Source organism: Ornithorhynchus anatinus, chromosome 10, assembly GCF_004115215.2.
Source record: "Ornithorhynchus anatinus isolate Pmale09 chromosome 10, mOrnAna1.pri.v4, whole genome shotgun sequence".
NCBI lineage: Eukaryota > Metazoa > Chordata > Mammalia > Monotremata > Ornithorhynchidae > Ornithorhynchus > Ornithorhynchus anatinus.
The window spans coordinates 46,014,266-46,036,972 of NC_041737.1; the positions used below are offsets into that span (position 1 = coordinate 46,014,266).

The 22,707-nt window shown below is 46.4% G+C and overlaps 1 protein-coding gene across 1 annotated transcript in view; it reads left to right on the forward strand.

Annotated features, from left to right (window-relative positions):
* Positions 1–22,707, forward strand: part of SND1 (staphylococcal nuclease and tudor domain containing 1) — a 382,537-nt gene that overhangs the window by 225,359 nt on the left and 134,471 nt on the right. The window contains exon 15 of the mRNA XM_029072845.2: positions 18,801–18,942. Coding sequence (XP_028928678.1) covers positions 18,801–18,942 — 142 coding nt within the window. The remainder of the gene's footprint in view (positions 1–18,800; positions 18,943–22,707) is intronic.

Sequence of the window (22,707 nt, forward strand, 5' to 3'; positions counted from 1 at the left end):
TTCTAATTCTGAGCCATAGTAAATCTGGGGTGTCCACAAACCCCAAAGCGTGAAATCATCTAGCCACTGAGACTCAGTTCAGTGAAGCGGAAGACTGCTGGTTACCGGTATTGGATGCAGTTTGTTGGAGGCCATGAGGGGGACAAAAAAAATTATAAGTGCCATATGCCTAAAATCCACTAGAGAAAGAAGGTTTTCCTATTAATAGTTGCCTTCTAGTTTTGGCGGTGTGAGTTTGGGTGATAAACAGTTCTTTGATTACCCTGAACTGAGCTTTCTTGGTTTTAGAGACTAGGATTTCCCCTCCCAGCCTTTGTCTTGCAAAGTGGAAGATCCTCATCTTTCTGATCCATCCCTATGTGAACTGTTGCTGTAAAGCCCCAATCATTTTAATTGCCCTTCTCTATACCTTTCATACCTTCTGTCTGTCACTCTAAGACTTGGTGGCTTCATCTGCTCAGGGCCGGGAAGATGTTTTTGCAGCTGTTTGCCAACTGCCGGTGTTAGAGTAGGAATGCTTCAGTGTCTCTAAAGAGCTGCTTGCAGTGTCCTTCCTTGTTCTCAATTCCCCTCCATCTCTTGGTCCTGTCTAAGCTACCACTTACTGTGTGTGAGGAGTCTGCCTAGACCAGGGAATTAGTAGAGAGGAGATCGCTGGCAGTGGCCTGGGTGTGGTGATTATAAGAGGTAGGTGAAACTGGTTCACAAGTTGGCATGGATGCCAGGTCTGTCTCACCCCCTCATCCTCTGATGGCTAGAGTTGCGGCTTCCTGGAACTGGGGCCTCCCAGCCTCCTTCACGTTTCTGATCCTGATTCTAGCCCGGGGTTTTTGTTTTTTGTTTTTAAATGGTATTTTTTAGGCAGTGTACTAAGTCCTGGGGTAGACACAGGCTAAACAGTCCATGTCCCACAGAGGGCTCAGAGTCATAAAGCCCATTGTAAAGATGAGGTAACTGAGGCATAGAGAAGTGAAGTGACTTGCCCAAGGTCACCCAGCAGACAAGTGGAAGAGCTGAGATTAGAACCCAGGTCCTTCTGACTCACAGCCCTGTGCTCTGTCCACTAGGCCTCACGGCTTTTTGACATGTTGGCTCTGAGCCGTCATCACTTGAGGGTGGGATTAGTGCTTAACCCGTTAAATCCCACTTTGGTTTTAGTCTTTGTTGTTGACGGGAAGTTTATTCCTCAATACAGTATTCAGGCAGAAATGGATTTTTCCTTCAAAAGGGTACCTTATTGGTAAAAATGCAATGGACTAGTCATCTGACGTTATTGCCTCTCTTTATTGCACAATACTAGGCGCTTGGGCGAATACAGTATAACAATAAACAGGCACATTTCCTGCCCACAGTGTGTTTACAGTCTAGATGGGGAGACAGACATTAATATAAAGCTCCTCCCACAAGGAATAAAGCAACTGGCACCTATACCGCAGTTGTGTTAGCTGCCATGGGCTCAGTTCAGCCTGAGATTATGCTCCACGTGCCTGGAGCCAAATCTCAGTTGTTGAGCAGCTCACCAGAAGATTGAGATTAAGTAAACCACCAAGAATGTCAGGAGTAAAATGCAGCTCAGTCCCCACCTTCTGGATTGTGTGAGGATTCAGTCATTGCCTCTTGGTTATTAGCTCTTGACACTTGCTCCCACCAGTAGCACCCAATGACATTAATGTCCATAGAGCATCCCACCCCAAGTTAAAGGGACTCGCCTGAAAGTTCATTTGGGTAGGCTGTTTTCTTCCTGCCCGAAGTTACTCAGTAGTGACTTACCTCACTGTGGGCAGGGAATGTTTCTGTGAACTCAGTTGTATTGTGCTCTCCCAAGTGGTTAGTACAGTGCTCTGCACATAGTAAGTGCTCAATGATGAGGTGATAGTAATAAGAATAATATTGGTATTTGTTAAGCGCTTACTATGTGCCAAGCACCGTTCTAAGCGCTGGGGTAGATACAAGGTAATCAGGTTGTCCCACATAGAACTTACAGTCTTAATCCCCATGTTACAGATGAGGTAACTGAGGCACGGAAAAGTAAAGTGGCTTGCCCAAGGTCACACAGCATACAGTACTTGTTAGTACTTAGTTACAAGTCAGTAGTTGATAGTACTTGTTATCACCTACTAGTGCCAAGCAATGTTTTAAGCCCTGGGAAAGATACAAATATAATCAGTTTGGACACAGTTTGAGTCCCTGTGCTCACCTGGGGCTAAGTAGGAGGGAGTAGGTGGCACAGAGAAGTGACTTGCCCAAGTTCTCACCGCAGACTCATGGCAGAGCCAGGAATAGAACCCAGGTCCTCTGACTCCCAGGCCTGTCTGTGCTCTTTCCACTAGGCCATGCTGCTTCTCTAGTACATACCATTGATTGATTTCACCAGAGATCTGGGGGCTTTACTTGTAAGGAAAATGTTCCCTGCATTTAACGTTTATTTCAATTATCAATTTGAAAAAGGTTTACTCAGATTCTCTTGAGGATAAGTGGGGGTGGCAGACACATTTATTTCCCAATTCTGCCTCCTTGACTCTGTATTCATGTTACAAGCATATGTTTCCAATAGACAGCCTTCATAGAAACTCAGGACAGTGTGCTTGTCTTTATAAATTTCTTCTGGATGAGAGAGAGAGCGTGTGTGTGATCTACATACATATGACGGCTTCCTAGTAGGGAAGGAAATGGGGACTGACCGGTACCCTTCCTCCCAAACGCTGCTCATTTTTCTTCTGGGTAGAGTAACTCAGAAGCCTGATCCTGCAACTGCTTGTGACAGCAGACTCTGCTGCCACTGCGTGGCCTCATCCCCTAAATCCAAATCCCCCAGATGGGATGCGTAGATGCCAAGGGTTGACAGAAACACATCATTGTTGCTGCATGCAAACTCTGTATTTTGGCTTCCTAGAACACATACCTTCCCCTCCCTGGTACCAGATGTGTTGGCTGTACGCACCTCCCTGGCACATAGTTGGAGTCAATCAATCTATCATTTATTGAGGGCTTATTGTGAGCAGAGCACAGTATTAAGCACTTAAGACTACAGTATAACAGAGCTAGTAGACCCGTTCCCTGCCCACATGAGGGTAGGCATGATTTATAGAAACCTGGCATGTTAGAGGTTGGGAAGGGACAAGTGACTCTGGAAGTATAATTCCAGTAAGGGGTGGGGAGGTACAGAAAGCCCCAAGCTGTGGAAGAGGGAAGGTGGAGGTAGCATTTCAGAGGGTTGGAACTGCTTTCATTACTTTATTTAATGTCCGTCTCTTCCTCTGTACTTTAAGCTCCTTTGGGCAGGAAATGTGTCTACCAGCGTGTATTATACTCCCGTAAGCGCTCAGTACAGTGCTCTGCACACAGTAAAGCACTCAATAAATACCATGGATTGACTGTAGGCCCCTGGAACTGTTCCCTAGAGAGTAGTAAGGTCCATTCCTGTCCACCATCTATCTCCAGTCCCTTGAACGTCCTTCATATTGTCTGTAATTTTCCACTGCATTCCTACTCATTCCTCTCAGATACATATTGGGTAACAAGACTGAAAGAAAACCACTGCTTTATAGTTTCGTGATCACCTCTCCCCCACCTCCCCCACATATCCTTTGCTAAAAATCAGCAGTCTTTATTTGTGTGCGGTCTTAAACATATTGTATATGCAGGAGAACCATATATAATTTTCAAAGAACGAGATAGTCCTAACGTTAAGCATCTCTGTGATTTGGGAATGACCCAGGCAGACATTGGTGACATACCAGTCATTCAATCAGAGGTATTTATCCAGCGCTTACTGTGGGCAGAGCACTCTACTAAGTGCTTGGGAAAGTATGATAGAGTTGGTAGATGTGATCTTTGTTCTTGAGGCTCTTACAGTCTACAGGGAGAAACAGATATTAAAATAAATTACCACTCACATACTTCTGAGGATGCTCCAGAAACCCTTAGGTCAGCATGCGTTGCTTGAGTGACAAGTTACATTTCAGCAGTTTTCACCATGGTGCCCTGATCTCTCGTCCCTAGCAACCTTGAACCCCAGAGCCAAGAAAGGTGAGTGTTGAGAAGGAGGCTTGGTGGGAGAGCTGTTAGCATCCTTGAGCAGCAGCTGTCAATCATGCAGACTCCCAGCCAGGCCAGGTGGAAAAAACCTCCAACCTCCACAGGCTCAGCCTAACACTTACACTGCTTCTGGGCTGGTGTGCAGTACTGGTAGTATCAAATCGCCCAGTGCTTCATGGCTAATGTGTTAGATGTTATTAGCACCTTGAAAGACAATGAGTATCAATGAAATATTTTCATGTCTACTATCTAGTTCTGCCACAAGCAGGCAAAACCTTGTCTCCCTTCTTCATATTCCCACATGAGCTAGATATTTAAAATCGTTCCTGGCTACCCTCAGATTTTGCTTTATCTTAGGATTCCATCATATTCAAATATAATTTATGCTTATGAAAACAGTACTAAGTGTTCTTCAAGACTAGGTGCTCCTGCTGAACCCAGCTCCGCTACACTTTAAGGTAGAAAATTCCTATCCCTTGTAAACTGAATACTGATGAATCAGGTAAATTTGGGTTGCGCTAAAGTATATAATCTTTTCAAAACCCTTTCGTAGCGCTTGGAGCAATTATGGTTTTACATTTTGTTTTTAATAGGTGGTATTCGATGCTCTTTAGTGTGACCTGGCCCTTTTCCTCTGCTGACTCAATCGTCTTTTCTGTGTCAGCCTCATCAGATAGAGATCATTTCATTCTGTTCCATTTATGAGAAGAATTGCACATTGCCCCTGAGAATCTGAATTTCCTCTTTGGTTCCCCCACCACATTAGTTTGATCATGCACCTTTTTATTATTTAACTGTTTTTGTTTTGCTTTGTTATTTAGCTAATCCAATTAGGCATATTATTTTATGTGATTTAGGATTCTTAGATTTCAGTAGATATTACTTATTCAAATATGCAGTCGTGATTGCGATAGAAGATGCCTTTAAGAAGAACACCAGTATCCATCAGCACCTTTGGAAAATGTATCCTTAGAGGAGCAGTGTGACCTGGTGGAAAGAGCACGGGTCTTGGGAGTCAGAACCTGGGTTCTAATTCTGGCTCTGCCACTCATCTGCTGTGTGACCTTGAGCAAATTACTTAATGACTCTGCTTCACTTACCTCATCACTTAAAATGGGGATTAAGACTGTGAGCCCCACGTGGGACTTGGACTTTGTCCAACCTGATTAGCTTGTAATCTCCCAGCGCTTAGTACAGTACCTGGTACATAGTAAGTGCTTAACAAATACTGTTTCTTAAAAAAAAGAATTCATTTGATGGCCTAGGTTGGTTTTCCATTGATGTTTTGTGTGTGTGTGTGTGTGTGTACACAAATGTATTTCGTGTGGGGAATCTTCTGGCATAGCATCAATTTCCTTGGCTTTGCGTTCATTTTCCCATGAAATAAGGACTTGTGTTCCCACAGGAACATTTTTAAAACGTCTTCACTCCGCGTGTAATGTTTTGATTGCTTCTGAAATCTGGGTCGGGAATATATTCATGCCACTTCTCTGCAGCTACGTTCATCCAAGAATTTTCAACAACTGAGCAGCAAGTGTATTTTCAAATTCTCCTAGGGAGGTTTTGGAGTCCCACCTTCAGATCAGTCTGTATTGGAGCATATCGTACTTTGTTAAAGCCACAAATAATGAATCATTAATTGACACTAGTCGTTTAAACCACTGCCTTATTCCTTCTGTGAGAGAGTGCACCCAGTTATTCATTCATTTCCTAATCAATTATTTAATCTAACTTCCTTAGAGATGCATCTCAGTTACTTGACATCAACTAAGAGAGTAATAGTGTTTCTATTCATTAATGTCCTACTGTCTGCAAAACACTGGGGAAGAATACTCTAGTGATAATTAGACACAGTCCCTGGCCCTCAGGGGGCTCACAGTCCAAGAATAAAATGGGAAGAGAGGACTGGTGCCACACTCAAGGAAGGATAAAACAAAAAGACAAAATCAGTAAAAGACGAAGATCTGGATTAAAAACCAAAAATCAGTACGGACAGTAGAGGTAGGAGAGCAGGATTTTGAGCTCCTCTCGAGAGTCCAGCAGTTACAACCGCACCCGCACCCACAATCTTCCTGCATTCTCCATTTTGCGGAGGTGGCTCCCTGTAGTTGCTTCTGGCCTTCCTGCCTCATTGGGGTAAGACAGGTCAAGATGAAAGCCCCAGGATAACCCCTTTGGGGGACAAGGGAGGGGCCGCAGGTTCCCAGTCCAGGGGCTCAACTAGCCGATGGGTTGAGGGCTGAGGATGTTTTGCCATTCTCTTGTGGCATTTCCCCTGAGCCGCTTCAACCCCACAAATAATACCGCACACAGACCCGATACAGGATTCATCTGCAAGCACGTTGAACTGTCCATTCATGTTGGATGCTTCATCAGTGAAACGTCCTATCTATTTTTCATAGAGATGTGATTTTTATCTGGGAACGTCTGCCATAGTTTGGAGAGTATTTCTCCCCATATTTGACTTTAAGGTTACTAGAGATATCAGGGATCTGCTTGAGTTTTGTGACACACATTTTAGAATTCTTGAGCAAATATCAGTTGATGTCTCTATCTCGAGGAGCGTCAGTTTGAATTGAAAATGTGCCAGCTCTATGCACGTTATGAAGTGAGACTTCTTAAGCTGCCAACATTGTCAGTACTACAATTCACTGTTTTAAAATGAGTTAAGTCAACGTGCCTTCCTCCACAATCTCTTTTTTAATTGCTCCAGCTAGTATATGTTCACGCTCGTGTTCATTGCATAGGGCATCTTATGGTCTCCAAATGTGCAAGAATTTGAAAGTGCCTCATAGCCCATTTGTTTTATTGCTTCGACTTGCTGCTGAGTCATTTGCCCCTCAATGGCTGAGCATTGTTTTACCAATCGCTTTAATTGTAAATGTCACTCTTAACACTGCTCTTTTTTTAACCTGTTCTATCTTCAAGTACCTCTAATTGTGAATAAGGTGCTTAATGATATCGAATTGTAGACTGCAGGGTCATCCACAGTCAGTAGTTATCGATTAGGCAAGCTGTGGGCACTCGGCACTATTCTAGGTGATTGGTCACCCGCGGCAAAAACCAAACGCTTTCTTTCCCTCAATAATAATAATGGGGTATTTCTTAAGTACTTACTGGATGCCAGGTATTCTAAGCGCTGGGGTAGATACAAGCAAATCGGGTCAAACAGTCCATTCCACATCAGTCTCACAGTCTGAGGGAGAACAGGTATGTATCATCCCCTTTTGCCAGTTGAGGAAATTGAGGCACAGAGACGCTAAGTGAGAAGCCCAAGTCACACAGCAGGTAAATGGCAGAGCTGGAGTTTAGAATGCAGATCCTCTGGCTCCCAGACCCGTGCTCTTTCCATTAGGTCATGCTGTAGGCAGGGACCATATCAGTGCCTAATGCTGGAGGTAATTGGTCTGAGGTCATGGGTTCTAATCCCTGCTCTGCCACTTGTCACCTCTGTGACTTTGGACAAGTCACTTCTCTGTGCCTCAGTGACCCCATCTGCAAAATGAGGATGAAGACTGTGAGCCTCACGAGGGCCAACCTGATTACCTTGTATCTACCCCAATGCTTAGAACAGTGCTTTGCACATAGTGAGCTCTTAAATTCCATCTTCATTATTATTATCACTGAGAGAGCATATTGGGATAGATTTATTCTTTGAGAATTGGGCTAGTGCATTGGGAGGTAATGTGATGCTGGGAGAAAGTTTCCTCGGTTAATGCATTTAGTTGGGCCGGGCAAACGGGAGTAAGTTGGTTTAGGGTTTGCCCCTGGAAAGCTTGGGGACACTGAGGAGAGAGAGGTTCAAATGCCAGAGGCTCCAATTGTGGGGACTTACTTAGCCAATTGCCTTTTTCACGCTCTTTGCTACACTCCTATTCACCTCCTGTCTTCCTTCCGGGCCTGAAATGAAGTCCTTAGCATCTGTTTCTTTCCCCTGGCCTAGACCACCTATGGATCCTCCTATAGGGGAAAGCTAAGCCACATAGAATGTGTTCCTTGTTTATCAAGCACAGCTTTTCCATTAAGATGAAAATGCTTCATTTCTAAATGTTGACCAGGGTGACATTTAAAAACTGCAGCTGGTTAAATTTAGGCAGTTGAAAAAAGCCCAGTGTAAGAATCCTCCCTGGGCCTGGATCAATTCCACTTGCTTAGGAATTGGATGCATTTTTCATTCAACTTAGGACCTTGCTGCTTGGTAATTTTTTCTGATAGATAAGTATCGATAGGCAGGTTGCATCCTAGTCAAATAAATATTGATGGACATTCGCTTCCCTTACTTAAATAATCTATTTGAGTTATATGGTATGTTAAAGATGGCCTCGTGCATGCTGACACATCTTTCATTGACTGATTCGGCAGAAATTGCTGAGATTTTTCTACACTCATTTGCCTCTGCTTGCATCGATTTCACCTACTTTCTGACTCCCACAGTACCCCACCCTTTCTTCTCTTTGAAGATAAAAAAAGGGCACTTGGGTGGTTTAATAGCTTATCAAATCAAAGGGGGAGGAGAAAATCCCTGAATCTTAAAATAACCACACAAGCTTTCAACTAAAAGTACTAGACACGTAGAAATTACTCAACAAAAACTTTCCCAGAAATGTTGGGCTTCAACAGTCTTTGTATTGTCCCCCTTCCCCACTCTGGATTCACCTGTCTGGATGGTGGCCCAGGGGGCCGCTGTGCTTCTAGAAGATGTTTTTCTGGGTGCCTAGCCCTGGAATCAAGCCTAGTCCTTTCTGTTGGGTTTTGTTGTTCAGAATTCACCATCTCTTATTGATTTGCCTGCCACTCCTGGATGGGCTTCATGTCCTAAGAATTCTATGGGAGTACTCTAGCCCTTTGCTTCATCCTTGCTTTCCAGCCTTCTCATTGTTCTTTGCTTATTGTTTGCATTTTAGGCTGCTTGCCTAGACACTCTCATTGCCATCTCCTTGCTCTCTCGGGGCTCTGCAACCCTGGCATGATCCTAGCCTGTGAGGTTAGGGCCAGGATAAGCTGCATCACATGCTTATTCCAACTCTCGGAGGGGTGGAGCTGAGATGACACAGAGCTCTGCAGCCACAGGGGCTTCTCCCGGGGATAGTAAAAGCCAATCAATCTCTTGGGTCCCTCCTTTGGGTTGGGCGTTGGAGGAGCATTGGCTTCAGAGCTCTCCATCACCTTGCCTCCTCCTACCTCACCTCCCTTCTACAGCCCAGCCCAAGCACTCTGCTCCTCTGGTGCTAACCTTTTCACTGGGCTTCGTTCTCGCTTGTCCCTCCATTGACCCTTGGCCCATGTCCTGCCTCCTCAAATCTGCCAAATTAGCATACTTTCCCCCCTTCATAGCCCTAATGAAAGCTTACCTCCTCCAGGAGGCCTTCCCGGGCTAAGCCCCCCTTTTTCTCTGCTTCCCCTCCCCATCGCCCCCCCCCTTGCTCCCTCTGCTCTACCCTCCTCCCCGCCCCACAGCACTTGTGTGTATGTATGTACCTATTTATGTCTATTTATTTTTATTAATGATATACATACATCTATAATTCTATCAATTGATATTGATGCTATTGATGCCTGTTTACTTGTTTTGATGTTTGTCTCCCTCCTTCTAGACCATGAGCCCATTGTGGGCAGGGATTGTCTCTTTGTTGCTGAATTTTACTTTCCAAACATTTAGTACAGTGCTCTGCACACAGTAAGCCCTCAGTAAATATGATTGATTGAATGAATGACAGAGAATGAGAATGGGAGAGAGAGAGATATGGAGAGAGAAACGGAGAAAGCCGGCAGGTCTGTGCCTTATGTGCTGTGTTTGCCCTTATAGGCCTGCGTTGGTAGGATTGAGCTTGAAAAAAAAATCTGTGTCCTTGATTCTTGCTCCATTCAATAGTACTTTCTCTAGCAGTCATGGGTTGGAGTTCCAAGCTGCCTTTGTCCAATAAACAATGAGGCAAACCTGTCTTGTGGGGGTGGTATACCACACAAGGAGAGTGTGAATGAACTTCTTATCAGGGTGGAAATGTTTTATCCAAATGCAGGGTTAACCACTTGGGAACAATGTAGAATCGAAGAGTGCCTCACCACCTTTGGTTCAGACTGGTTGGCGAGAACCACTGAAAGGCAAGTTCTGTTAATCAGAATAGTCCCCCAAGCCTGTTCTTGGCAGGGAGCCCATGGCAGGCTCCTCCTTGCTTCAAGGTCTCTTGGGTGAGATTCCAGGGACCGTCCCTTATACTTCTCTGGTCATTCCTCTCAGAGAGTGGTACATTTATATTGGCGCAGCACAGGAACCAAGGAAGTAATGCCACTGCTCTTCCAGGACTTCCTAAAATCCTTCCCCACACTCACCAAGGCCCACCTTCTGATTGTTTTATTGTTTTTTATGGCATTTGTTAAGCACTCACTAGGTTGTATTTAATACAAGACACTGTACTAAGCACTAGGGTAGATACAAGGTAATCAGGTTGGACACAGTCCCTGTCCCACATGGGACTCACAGTCTTCATGCACATTTTACACCTGAGGGAACTGAGAAACAGACTTAAGTGATTTGCCCAAGGTCACAAAGCAGACAAGCACTGGAGCCTGTATTCGAATCCAGGTCCCTTTGACTCCCAGACTCGTGCTCCATCCCTTAGGCCATGCTGGTTCTCCAAGCACAATCCACTCAAACAGGGACACCAACCCTCCACCCTCAGATTAAAAGTCTGATGCTCTGTCAACTGAGCTATCCAGTTTCTATTGTGCCTTACCAATTCTGTCAGCTCTGGATATCTCCCTATTTGCTTCCTTTCTCATCCTGCTTTTCCTGGGGCAGGGCAGTTCCCCAACAAGCATCCCTTACCAATGCAGTCAGTTCCTGAAAATTGGGAATACAGCCAAGGGAATCAGACAGCACCAGACTCGGTTTGAGACCTGCAGAACGAGAGATGCTGGAGGTTGGAGATAGAGGCAGCGGGAAGGAAGTTAGCGGTCATCTAGACCTCTAAGGCAATAGTGGGAAGTATAGAATGAGGCCTTTCCCTATTGTCCTTCAGCATGGGCCCTAAAGAATAAAGAGAGAGAAGAACAATTGGAACGAATGGGTTGGCCCATGGCTCTGAACTGGTTCTGTCCACCACAGGCACAAAGGACCGCATTTCATGCCGAGTGCATATGCTGCCCTCGGACCCCTGCAGATGTCATCTTCACTCGCCCGTGTCATCTTTAGCATCGATCGAATTCATGCTTCGCCACAAAGGCCTCCCCCCCCCCACGTATTGCCCTGCGCTGTGTTTTGAGGCGAGTGGGAGAGCCGGGTGGGGCAGAGCGCCAGGGAGGTAAACAATGTGAGAGGTTGTAAACCACAGATAGCACTTAATGAACAGCTATTGATGGCCCAGCCTCAAATCTTTCCTTTTTTTTTTTCCTAGACACAGTAGGCGTTGTTCCCCAGGGCACCTCTCTGTGTTCCTCTCAATCTTTCATAAATAACGGCCTGCTTATTGCTGTGTCTGGTTTTCTTCCCCACATAGGAAGGACTGATAATCAGCCTCTCTCTTAGGCCTGTCCTGAGATAAGAGCGGCTGGAGGGGGACTGAGCATCGGCTGGCCGCAACCATGGAGAGGAAAGGAATTTCAGTGAGGGACCCTTGAAGGGAGGGGAATTTGGGTCCCATCAACCGTTGCGATTGATCTGCAGTACTGCTGTGTGGATATGTCTGAGCTATAGGATACTCTCAGGGCTGCTGCTGCACTTAAGCCAAGCAGGTCACCTTTACATTTTTGGCAGGCAGGGAGGACCTCACATTGTAACATCACGACAGGACCCCAGTATTGAGTCTTGCGTATGAATTTATTGGCCCTCAGCAGAGTGGACCCTAAAGGCCACAGTGCCTAAGACGACACCCACCTGGAGGGTCATTTCATTTAGTGGGTGTGCTGTGGTCACCTTGGCTATAAATGGGCCCTGTACCTAAAGAAACCTAACAATAATAACATTCATAATAATAATTGTGCCAAGCACTGTAATGAGTTTATTTATTGCCATTGTTCTTGTCTGCCTGTCTCCCCCGATTAGACTGTAAGCCCGTCAAATGGCAGGGACTGTCTCTATCTGCTGTCAACTTGTTCATTCCAAGCACTTAGTATAGTGCTCTGCACATAGAAAGCGCTCAATAAATACTATTGAATGAATGAGTTCTGGGGTTTACAAAAGGTACTCGAACCGGATCCGCATTTTACCATGTGTTGCACCCCTTCCTGCCTACTCTCTTGTAGCCCATTTCTCCACATGAACCCTAAATGGTAAGGAAAGGGCAAGTGGCCCTATGCCAACCACTGCCACTCTAATAATAATAATTATGGTATTTGTTAAGTGCTTACTATGTGCCAAGCACGGTTCTAAGCACTGGAGTAGATACAAGGTAATCGGGTTGTCCCACGTAGGGCTCATAGTCTTCACCCCCATTTTTCAGATGAGATAACTGAGGCACAGAGAAATTAAGCGACTTGCACAAGGTCACACAGCAGACAAGTGGCAGAGCTGGGATTAGAATCCACGTCCTCTGATTCCCCAACTTGTGCTCTTTCCACTAAGCCACACTGCCAATCCGTTCCTTTGCCCAGTTCTCAGTCCTGAAGTCTAAAGATGAAGGCACATCCATCCTTTCTGACATCCACAGTGACTGTGTGGACCAGTTTGCTTTGGGGACTCTGTTCAGGGGCCCCCACACCTGGGACTCAACTATCTGGAGCCCTGTCGGAAGAGGTCGTGCGCCATTCTCCTTAGGTGAACCTACATAGTACAGTGCTTGGCACATAATAAGCACTCAGTAAATACCTTTGATGATCCGAGGGAGGCCTAGTGGGATTAAGGTGCGCAACTTGAAGGCGAGAATTGCAGTTTGGTGGCAGGGCGTTGTACCACAGCTAGTGTGACTGGTGTGGTTATGGCATCTGAGGTTCTGGAAGAGGTGGGAGGAGGGAGAGGAGGCAGCAAGAAAGATGTCAAGATTACTTTCACGCCTCTCTCCCTCTCCCCACTCTCCCTAACCCCCCCTTCCTCTCTAAGGATTGTTCCCTCTAAATAGCTTCTTTTCTACAGGGTTAGTCAAGAAAAGCCCCTTCCTGGAGCTATGGTATGCCGATTTAAATGTGTTCACATTTCTTTAAATTGAGTCACCCCAGGCACATTTATTGACATGCATCATTACTTTCCGAGCTTCAAGATGCATTACGGAGGCAGAAATATCCCTTTAAAGAGATACCTGCAAAGGCAGGATAAATGTAAGCTAATTCCACTTTAAACTAGCTGAGCCAAGGTGGGAAGACTGTTCCTTCTAGGAAAGTGGGAGGGGGCTGTATATGTTTTGGGTCACGGAAAAATCTGAAAGCTGTCCTTACCACATCGTTTGCCATTCACTTTTCATCTCCGAACTAGAAAATAATAATAATGGTATTTGTTAAGCGCTTATTATGTGCAGGCACTGTACTAAGCGCTGGGGTGGATACAAGCAAATCGGGTTGGACACAGTCCCTCTCCCACTTGGGGCTCACAGGTTTAATCCCCATTTTACAGATGAGGTAACTGAGGCACAGTGAAGTGACTTTCCAAGGACACACAGTAGAAAAGTGGCGGAGCTACGATTAGAACCCATGACCTTCTGACTCCCAGGCCCTTGCTTTATCCATTTATGGCATGCTGTTTTGACAGACCACCCCGTTGGGGTACTGAGGGCAGCCAGCTGCCCAGATATCGGGACATGGTTGAGGCTTCCTTGCATGGATCCTGGAATACGAACCCTAGTGTCCCAATCATTGCCTGGGCTTCGGGTTCATCATTCCCAAAAGGAGAAACACTGAAGGGCTTGCTAAGCACTTTGCAGAAGCAAAGTGCTGTGTACATCTTCAAGGCTGCCTGTCTTCTCAGAGCAAGGCATCAGGGTCTTTCACAATGAAAGGGATCTCGCCAGCAGTGTTCCACGTTGCCTGTGGGTTGGCCATGCCGTTGATAGAGATGTGGAAGAAGTAGAAGATGGTGATGAACCCAAGCCCCTTTGGCTTGGTTCACTGTCCCTCCAGGAGCAATCAAAGTGAACCTCACCCTCTCCACCTGTGCCAATGGACACGGGTATAATCCTCCTCCTCTTCCCCCACCTGCCCTCAGGCCCATTTATGCAGCTTCATAGTGAGGTTCTTCCTCCACACCTGCCACAGCTCCCAATTAGCACCCAGGCCAAACCTCACCGCTTCAACGTGCTTGGCTTTTCACTGGCTTTCTTATTCTTTTCGTTGAGCCAAGCAAGCCCCAATCCATACTGCTCATTCCCTATTAACCCAGTGTTCCAGGGGAATCCCCTTTACCTGAGATTACCGAGCCCTTCAGCGGGGAAACCGAGTAATCCTCAGACTTCTGAGCCCTTCTGCTGTGTGGAGTCTACCATTTGGAATCCAGATGGGTCTTCTGAAGAAAATCATCCTGGCTTCTGTTGCTGGGTCATAGTTGATGATGTGTTATGATGATGTGCAATTGAAGAATGTTGAGGGAAATAATTTTTATCTTCCTTGTTTTGGCATTTGTGCAGGTGCAGTGCTGAGATTTGTAGCTAGCATCCTATGTTGTTTGCTTTCCCAAAGCAAAAAAAAGAAATAATAATAATAATATGAGGTGAGCCTGTAAGAAAAGAGACAGGTACTAGGTTTGCTCCCTGCCTGGGCTTTGAAGGAAACCTATAGTAGAGGTGACCGTAATGGCGGAAGCATGGGGAGAAGAAGCCGCCCCTACTTTTACCGTGGCTCAGTTGGAGTCTGGTTTTTTTGGTTCCTCTCTTCTCCTCCCAGGAACGGCTCATTCCACCGTTAGCCAACCTTCCTCCCTCACTGACCCACCTTGGTAGCTACTGAGGCGTAGTCAAAAGGTCTGGTCTTCCACAGAGGCTTGTGCCCAGCCAGAACTCCATGAAGTCAAAGGATCCATTGTTCTGTGAGAACTTGGAAGGGTTTGAATTTGAAATACTACTGAACAGTGAAGTCTAGCTACCAGGTGGTAGCTCAAAAAGCAGGGTCGGCCAATTGATTGGATGCCCAGAATTTGAGTTTCTAATCTTGTCTGGGCCACTACCTTGCTAAACACGAATCGTCTTTTTCCTGGTGTTCTTAGTCTTCTGGTCATTTAAATGGGAAGCGGGACTAGGGCTTTGTCATTCAAAGAAGTGTTTCTGGATGATCAATAAGTCATATATTTACTGAGCACTTACTGAGTGCTTAGCATTGTACTAAGAGGTTGGGAGAGTATGGTGTAACAGAGTTGGTAAACACATTCTCTGCCCACAACGAGGGGGAGGTGTGGGAAGGAATAATCAGAAACTTCTGTGAACTGGGTAGAAATTCCATCTACAGCCCTCAAACCACAAGTGCACATTCCTGTTAAAAGTTGCCAACAACATTTTGGTTTGCTTTGGCTTCCGCAAGTGCACCCACCTTGACTCAGGATCCTCAAACAGTGTGGACCTCATCCAATATTAATGGCTGGTTCAGATTGCTAGGGCCAGTTCATCGGGGTCGACGATACCGCCACCAAACCAGACATCATTTTCATCTCTTTGACGTCATGCAATTCCCTGCATGACGTGCCCTCTTCCTCCACCCCCCGCCACACACACACACACACACACACACACACACACACACCCACCCCCCCACCCCCCCACCCCACTGTATCCCTGAAAGCCCTTTGGTATAAAGAGTTCATCAGGGCCACTCTTTCCATTCTGCAACCTCAGACTTTGGAGACACACACGCTCACTCCCAAGAGGACAGTCAGCTTGGTATTCACGCCTGTGTTTGTCATAGTCAGCATTGGGCTCTAACCTTTGCCATAAAAAATGGCATTTTGAATTCCCCATTCTGCCTCTCAATATGTCCTTTCTGGAGCGGAGGCTGTTGAGTTGTGGGTTGAGTCTTGGGAGGCGGTCAGGAACATCCTATCGATTTTTTTATTACGTGGCAGCAGTGAACTCCCATTGCTCGTCTCTGCTTCTCAGTCTGAGCAGGTAGGGCCGTTGATGGAGTAGATAGTGGCTTAGCTGAAGGGAAGAAAGTTTGGCTGCAGCTGGTGGAGCTGCCCCTCGCAGTTCATTTTTCTGAATTAAAGCTGCTGCAATAAAAGGCCACCTTGTTGTGGCTGATTTTTTTTTATAAGCTTGCTGTCCAGGTAAATAAATCAGGAGCGTCAGAGTGAGCGAGTGCCTATTTCTGAAAAATTCAGATTTCCCTTTCCTTGGGGGGAAATGGCCTTTGGTTCCATGTCAGCCAATAGCCTCCTGATTTCAGATAATCAATTTGATAATGCATTACTGAATTACCGGCCCCGTTTATGAATAATGGCTGAGTTTGGGCCTGCACGGCAGAGGGATTTTAATCAGCCGGGCTTTCTGTCGCGGGGATCATTTGTCTCGGCTTGTCTCTCTGGGCTCCAGCCAACTGCCGGGGAGGATATGGACGCGGTGTGGATGGAGGGAGTTTTCTCCCAACTTAAGCTCCACGTCTCCTTGTCTTTCATCAATGTGGCGGCAGGAAAGCTGCGAATAGATTGCCGTCTCTCCCCTTTGCTGCCTTAGTCTCTCCGAAGGGAAGATGAATTCCTTTTCAGTAAATATTGTCTTGCTCCTCGCCTGGCTCGGCCTCTCCGGATGCTGCCGGACGCCTCGGAGGCGCCGGGGTGACACCCTCGCTCCCCCGGCTTCTTTGAAAACTCCCAAATACTTGAAGGCTTGTTAAATTTTCATTAACTAATGTGCATTAATTTAGATACAATAGGCCCGTTGCTAGGAGCAGAGACGGTGAGGAAAGAACTCGGCAGAGCACAGATTGGTTGTGTCAGGGGAACCGGGAAAGTGTGGAGAACCTGCTGCCCTCACAGCGAGTTTGCATTTAGTGCTGGATTAATGCTAAGTGGGACGCGGAGCTGGAGGGCCTCATTCCTGGGGGGCTCGGGTTGCCCCCTTGCCTCCTTGCCTGACTGTGCACCTGTGATGCCGTCCTCTGCAATATCTCAGGGGTCGGGTCCTGTCCACCCGCCATCCCTAGACCGAATGTGGTGGTGACTGCATGCTTAAAATGTCAGGGTCTGGGCTGCTGGTGGCCAGAGAAGGGAGATTTTGCTGCTGCAGATAGCCTCTAAATGGGCAGGAGTTGGATGGAGATTGAACCTGGTTTATGCTAATGCAGTCTCCATGTGGACATGCTGCTCCAAGACATGTGGACCACTGGAGAACTACCTGGGAGCTGCTTTGACCCCTCTTCATCCGTGTCTTGCCTCCAGCATGCAACTCCCTCCCCCTTCATATCCGACAAGACCAACCTCTCCTCACCTTCCAAGCCTTATTAAAAGCCCATCTCCTCCAAGAGGTCGTCCCCGACCAAGCCTTCCATTTCCCCTACTCCTTATCCTTTCTTTGTCACCCTTGCACTTGGATTTGTACCCCTTATTCACCCCACCCTCAGCCCTACTGCAGTTACGTACATCCTAGACTGTGAGCCCATTGTTGGGTAGAGATTGTCTCTATCTGTTGCCAAATTGAACTTTCCAAGCTCTTAGTACAGTGCTCTGCACACAGTAAATGCTCAATAAATGCGATTGAATGCATGAATATCCATAACTTACTTTAATGTCTGTCTCCCCCTCTAGACTGTAATAATATCAATGATGGTACTTGGTAAGCGCTTACAATGTGCTGAGCACTATTCTGAGTGCTGGGGTAGATACAAGTTAACTAGGTTGGACGTAGTCCTTGTCCCAAATAAGGCTCATGGACTAAGTAGACAGGAGTAGGATTTAATCCCCATTTTCAGATGAGGTAACTGAGGCCCAGAGAAGTTTAGTGACTTGCCTAAGGTCACACAGCAGACAGAACCCAGGGCCTCTGACTCCCAGGGCTGGGCTCTTTCCACTAGGCCATGCTCCTTCTCTAGATCTCGCTGCTGTAACCTTGTTGTGGCCAGGGAAGGTGTCCACTAACTTTGTTGTACTGTGCTCTCCCAAGCATTTAGTACAGTGCTCTGTACACAGTAAACACCCAGTGCAGTTGATTCTGAGGCCCATTTTGATCCAGGGTTGATCCCAGCGGCCTTCGTGTCTGTGCTCCATTTGTCTGGCCTAGGGGGCCATGGAGCAGCTCAGCCCCTGAACCTGTGCCCCCGGGGGTCCCCATTGAATTTTGTCAGTCCATCAGGAAATAAACTCTTGGAGACGCCTAGGGAGTGAAATGACTCCTTGCTTGGGGTTTCATACCATCATTTCGCATCCTTCCTTGAGATTTTACAAATCCCATGTTGGAATCAACAACTGTGTCCAGCTTCTGTGCTCATCCTGGAAGGTCTTTGACCCTGCTGACACCTAAATCGATTTTTCTGAAAGGAGAAATTCTTCTTTGTGTACTCTGGCAGGTGAGGGTGGGGAGAAAAGACCCCTGGTTCCCATTGAGTCTGGGTCATTTGGCCTTTGGGAAAGACTCCCTACAACTAGGCTGGAAGCCCTCATGCATTCCTTTCTTAGACACACTGTTGCAAGGAAGTCGATTTCTCCTAGGTGGTTAGATGTGGTTTCTGGGTCAGGAGAGTCTCACCTGAGGTTTGGCATGATAAGCAGTCTTGCTTATCATGCTGATGCGCCATTCCCCAATGCCAAGTTGTGCTGGCTGTCCAAAAAGCCCTTGAGGCCCGGCTTTTAGAAGCAAGACCTGCTCCCAGGAGCCTGTTAGCTAGGTAATGACTCTCCTGTGCTTCTCTGTTGCTCTCAGGATACCCAGAAAGCCAAGCAGTTCCTGCCCTTCCTACAGCGAGCAGGTCGTTCCGAAGCAGTGGTGGAATATGTCTTCAGCGGCTCTCGGCTCAAGCTCTACTTGCCAAAGGAAACCTGCCTCATCACTTTCCTGCTTGCAGGTGAGTCCTGGGGCCATCTGTGGGTCGCTGTGATCTCCAGTTTGGGTTGGGTGCCAAGCCTCTGTCGTCTTGTTCTTACCAAGTGGTGAGTCCTTCCATCCCCGTGTTAGGTCTAGGTCTATTGATGATAATAATAATAATAATAATGGTACTTGTTAAGCACTTACTATGTGCCAAGCACTGTTCTGAGCAGTGGAGTTGATTTCAGTTAATCAGTTGGACATAGTACCTTTCCCAGAAGGGGCTCACATTCTTAATCTCATTTTACAGATGAGGTAACTGAAGCACAGAAATGTTAAGTTCGTAGCCCAGTGCCACACAGCAGATGTAGCAGAGCTGGGATTAGATTCGAGGTCCTTCTGACTCCCAGGCCCATGTTCTGTTAACTAAGCCATGAGCTCGTAAAGAAAGTGAGGCCCAGGCCCTTGCCTTCCTTCAGGGGCCAGATCTCACTGTCACATACTAGACCTTGGAACATCCACCTCTTAGTACTGTGCTTGACACATAGTAAGCAATTAATTAACACCATTATGATCGTTGTCATTATTGTGGTGAAGAATAAGGAGAATTTAAAGTAAAGGTACCTGATTTGGTGAATTGCCACTTTATGTTCTTTGCTGGATAAGCAGCCAGGAATCCCAGGTTCTCTTTTCTGCTTCTCTTCTCACATCTAAATGATTTTTTTTTAAGTAACAATGATGATGATAATAATAATAGTAGTTATGGTACTTGTTAAGTGCTTACTATGTGCCAAGCCCTCTTCTAATCACTGGGGTAGTACAAGTTAATCAGGTTGGACACAGTCCCTGTCCCACATGGGGCTCACTCTCTTAAACCCCATTTTTTAGAGTTGAGGTAACTTAGGCCCAGAAATGTTAAGCGACTTGCCCAAGGTAACAAAGTAGACATATGGCAGAGCTGGGATTAGAACCCATGACCTTATGACTGGCCAGGCCTGTGCTCTATCCTAGGCCACACTGCTCCTGTAATAAGTCATAAGTTAGAGAAGCACTGTGGCCCAGTGGGAAGAGCATGAGCCTGAGAGTCAGAGGTCATGGGTTCTAATCTGGGCTCTGCCACATGTCTGCCGTGTGACCTTGAGCAAGTCACTACTTCCTTGGGCCTCAGTTACCTCACCTGTAAAATGGGGATCAAGATCATGAGCACCATGAGTGACGTGGACTGTGTCCAACCGATTACCTTGTGTCTACGCCAGCGTTTAGAACAATGCTTGGCACATAGTAAGCACTTAACAAATACCGTAATTATTATTATTATTACTACCATCATAAGTCATGTCCTCCTGTGGGCTGTATTCACTCCACTCAATGGAATGGTGAATGCTGCAGGAAAATGTCCTGGGCCCCTAGGATCATTGATGCTGTCTGACGTACCACTGTCATTCACTCTGCACCCACCAGAGGTCTGCCCCTCACACTCAGTACCTCTTAAATAGGTGTCCTTCCCTAATTTGATCTCTTCTTCCCTCCCCCTGCAGCTCCCTGATCCGGAGCCAGGCCTCCCTTTCATTGGTTTCAAATGTCATATGAATACTTCCTCTGAATCCCGTGGTATTCCTCTGGCGCAGCATGGCTGAGGCATTTCCCAGCTGTCCTAGGGCTACCACGTGCTGGGAGGCGTCTCGGTTCTCTCCTTCCACCCAGTGCTCCCTCAGGCACACGTGTGTCTCTTCTCTTCCGTGTTTGATGGTGGCTTAATATTTCCCATGCTGGTAAGACCGTGAACTGTGAGCAATTTCCATTTATGCGCACTCAAGGAGCAAACTGCTTCATTTCTTCCCCGCTTGCAAGTAATAAAGTTATTTATTTACACTCACGACTTCCCAGAGGCCATTGTCTTTAAGGAAAAGTCATCGTCTTGTCTCTCCCCACCCTCCCAACCTGGTAGACATCCCCACTCAATCCCACGCAGTACCATCTTCTTTAGGAAATAGGTCCTCTTGGGAGAGGAGGGTGCCGGGAGGTCATGGGAGACACTGGTCACACCCATCCTTGTATCCCCGTTGTGCAGAGATGACTGGGTAGCTCCTCATAAGTGGATTGTCAACACCGGTGTGACCCCAGGAAGTGGATTGAATAACTGGAGATGTTATTGGACAGTGGTAGTGGAGTTCACTGTTCCTGTTCTCCAGGCACTTCTGTTTGGGGTGTTCCCGCAGCTCGTGGGAAGTTAATGATCGCTACATCGCTCTCTAAAGTAGGACACAGTGATCAGAAAAACTCAGGTCTTTAAAGGAGAGAAGAGGGGCCACGGAAGCCCTGAACCTTGTTGGCTGGAGGGTTGTGCTTTTGTTTTTTGGGTTGACTGTGTGTGTGTGTGTGTGTGTGTGTGTGTGTGTGTGTGTGTGTGTGTGTCAGAGAGAGAGAGAGAGAAGAGGGCTGACTCATTGCACCATCACCTCTTTTACAGGTATTTTAGGTTATTAAGAGTTTTCTAGCAGTGGACTTTTGGCCAGTCCACAAATTTAGGTGTTCTCTCTCAAAAAAGAATCCTTCTCTTCTCGTGCTTAAAAAGAGCCAAATCTCAAACCCCTTGGAATGTTGGAGTCTGTTTCCTTCTAGAGTTAATGCTTGGTTTTCTTCCCTGAATAAGAAACAAGGAGGCATTTAATGCCTGTTAGGCCAGTTGGACACAAAGCCCACCAACTAAAACAGCTTTCTCTCTCCATCTTGCCTCCAGGAGCACACTCAGATCCATGGCCTGAGTTTAGTAGCTTTGGACTGCCAGCCCCACATAGAGCAGAGACTCTGTGTCTGACCTGATTGTCTTTTCTCTACCCCAGTGCTTAGTACAGGGAATGGGCACCAAGTATGTGCTTAACCAGGGGATCATTGTTATTGTCATTATCATCATTATCTTTCTTGGGTGCCTTGTGTCATTCTAAATGATGCCCTTTTAAGCTTGCTTCTGAGCAGTGCAGTAGGACAGATATTGGCAAACATTGTCCCCGACCTCTAGGGGCCTAACGTTAGGACGGGTAAGCGCTTAGAGCACCACTCTACACAGAGTGAGTGCTTAGTACATACCATTGATTGATCCAGCCACCCAATGTTACTAATATAAACACAGCACTGAGCTGATCTGCTGTGCAGTCTTTGCCTCCGCTATGGTTGCGAAAACTACTCAGGGCCTTGTGCACCGCCTGTGAATCACGAAGCCGTTTGGAAGCCGTTTGCTGTGGAGAGAGACACCGTCATCATCATCAACAGTATTCATTAAGCATTTTCTGTGTGCAGAGCACTGTGCTAAGCCCTTGGGAGAGTACAGTATAACAGAGTTGGTAGATATGTTCCCTGCCCACACTGAGCTTGCAGTCTCGAGGGGGAGACAGACATTAATATAGACAAATACTTTATAATATATAATGTATAGTTTATAAATATGTGCATATGTACATAAGCAGTGTAGTCTAATGGCTAGAGTACAGGCCCATGAGTCATAAGAACCTTAGCTCTAATCTTGGCTCCTCCACTTGTCTTCAGTAGTGACCTGGGGCAAGTCACTTAACTTCTCCATGCCTCATTTGGCGCATCTGTAAAATGGAGTTTGTCTGTGAGCCGCCTGTGGGACATGGACTGTGCCTAACCTGATCATCTTGTATTGGCGCTTAGTATAGTGCCTGGTATATAGAAAGTGCTTAATGAGTACCATTTTTTTTTTTTTTTAAGAGTGCTATGGTCTTGAAAGTGGGACAAATATCAAATGCCTAGAGGTCACAAATCCAAGTGCACTCACTTCCCCAGG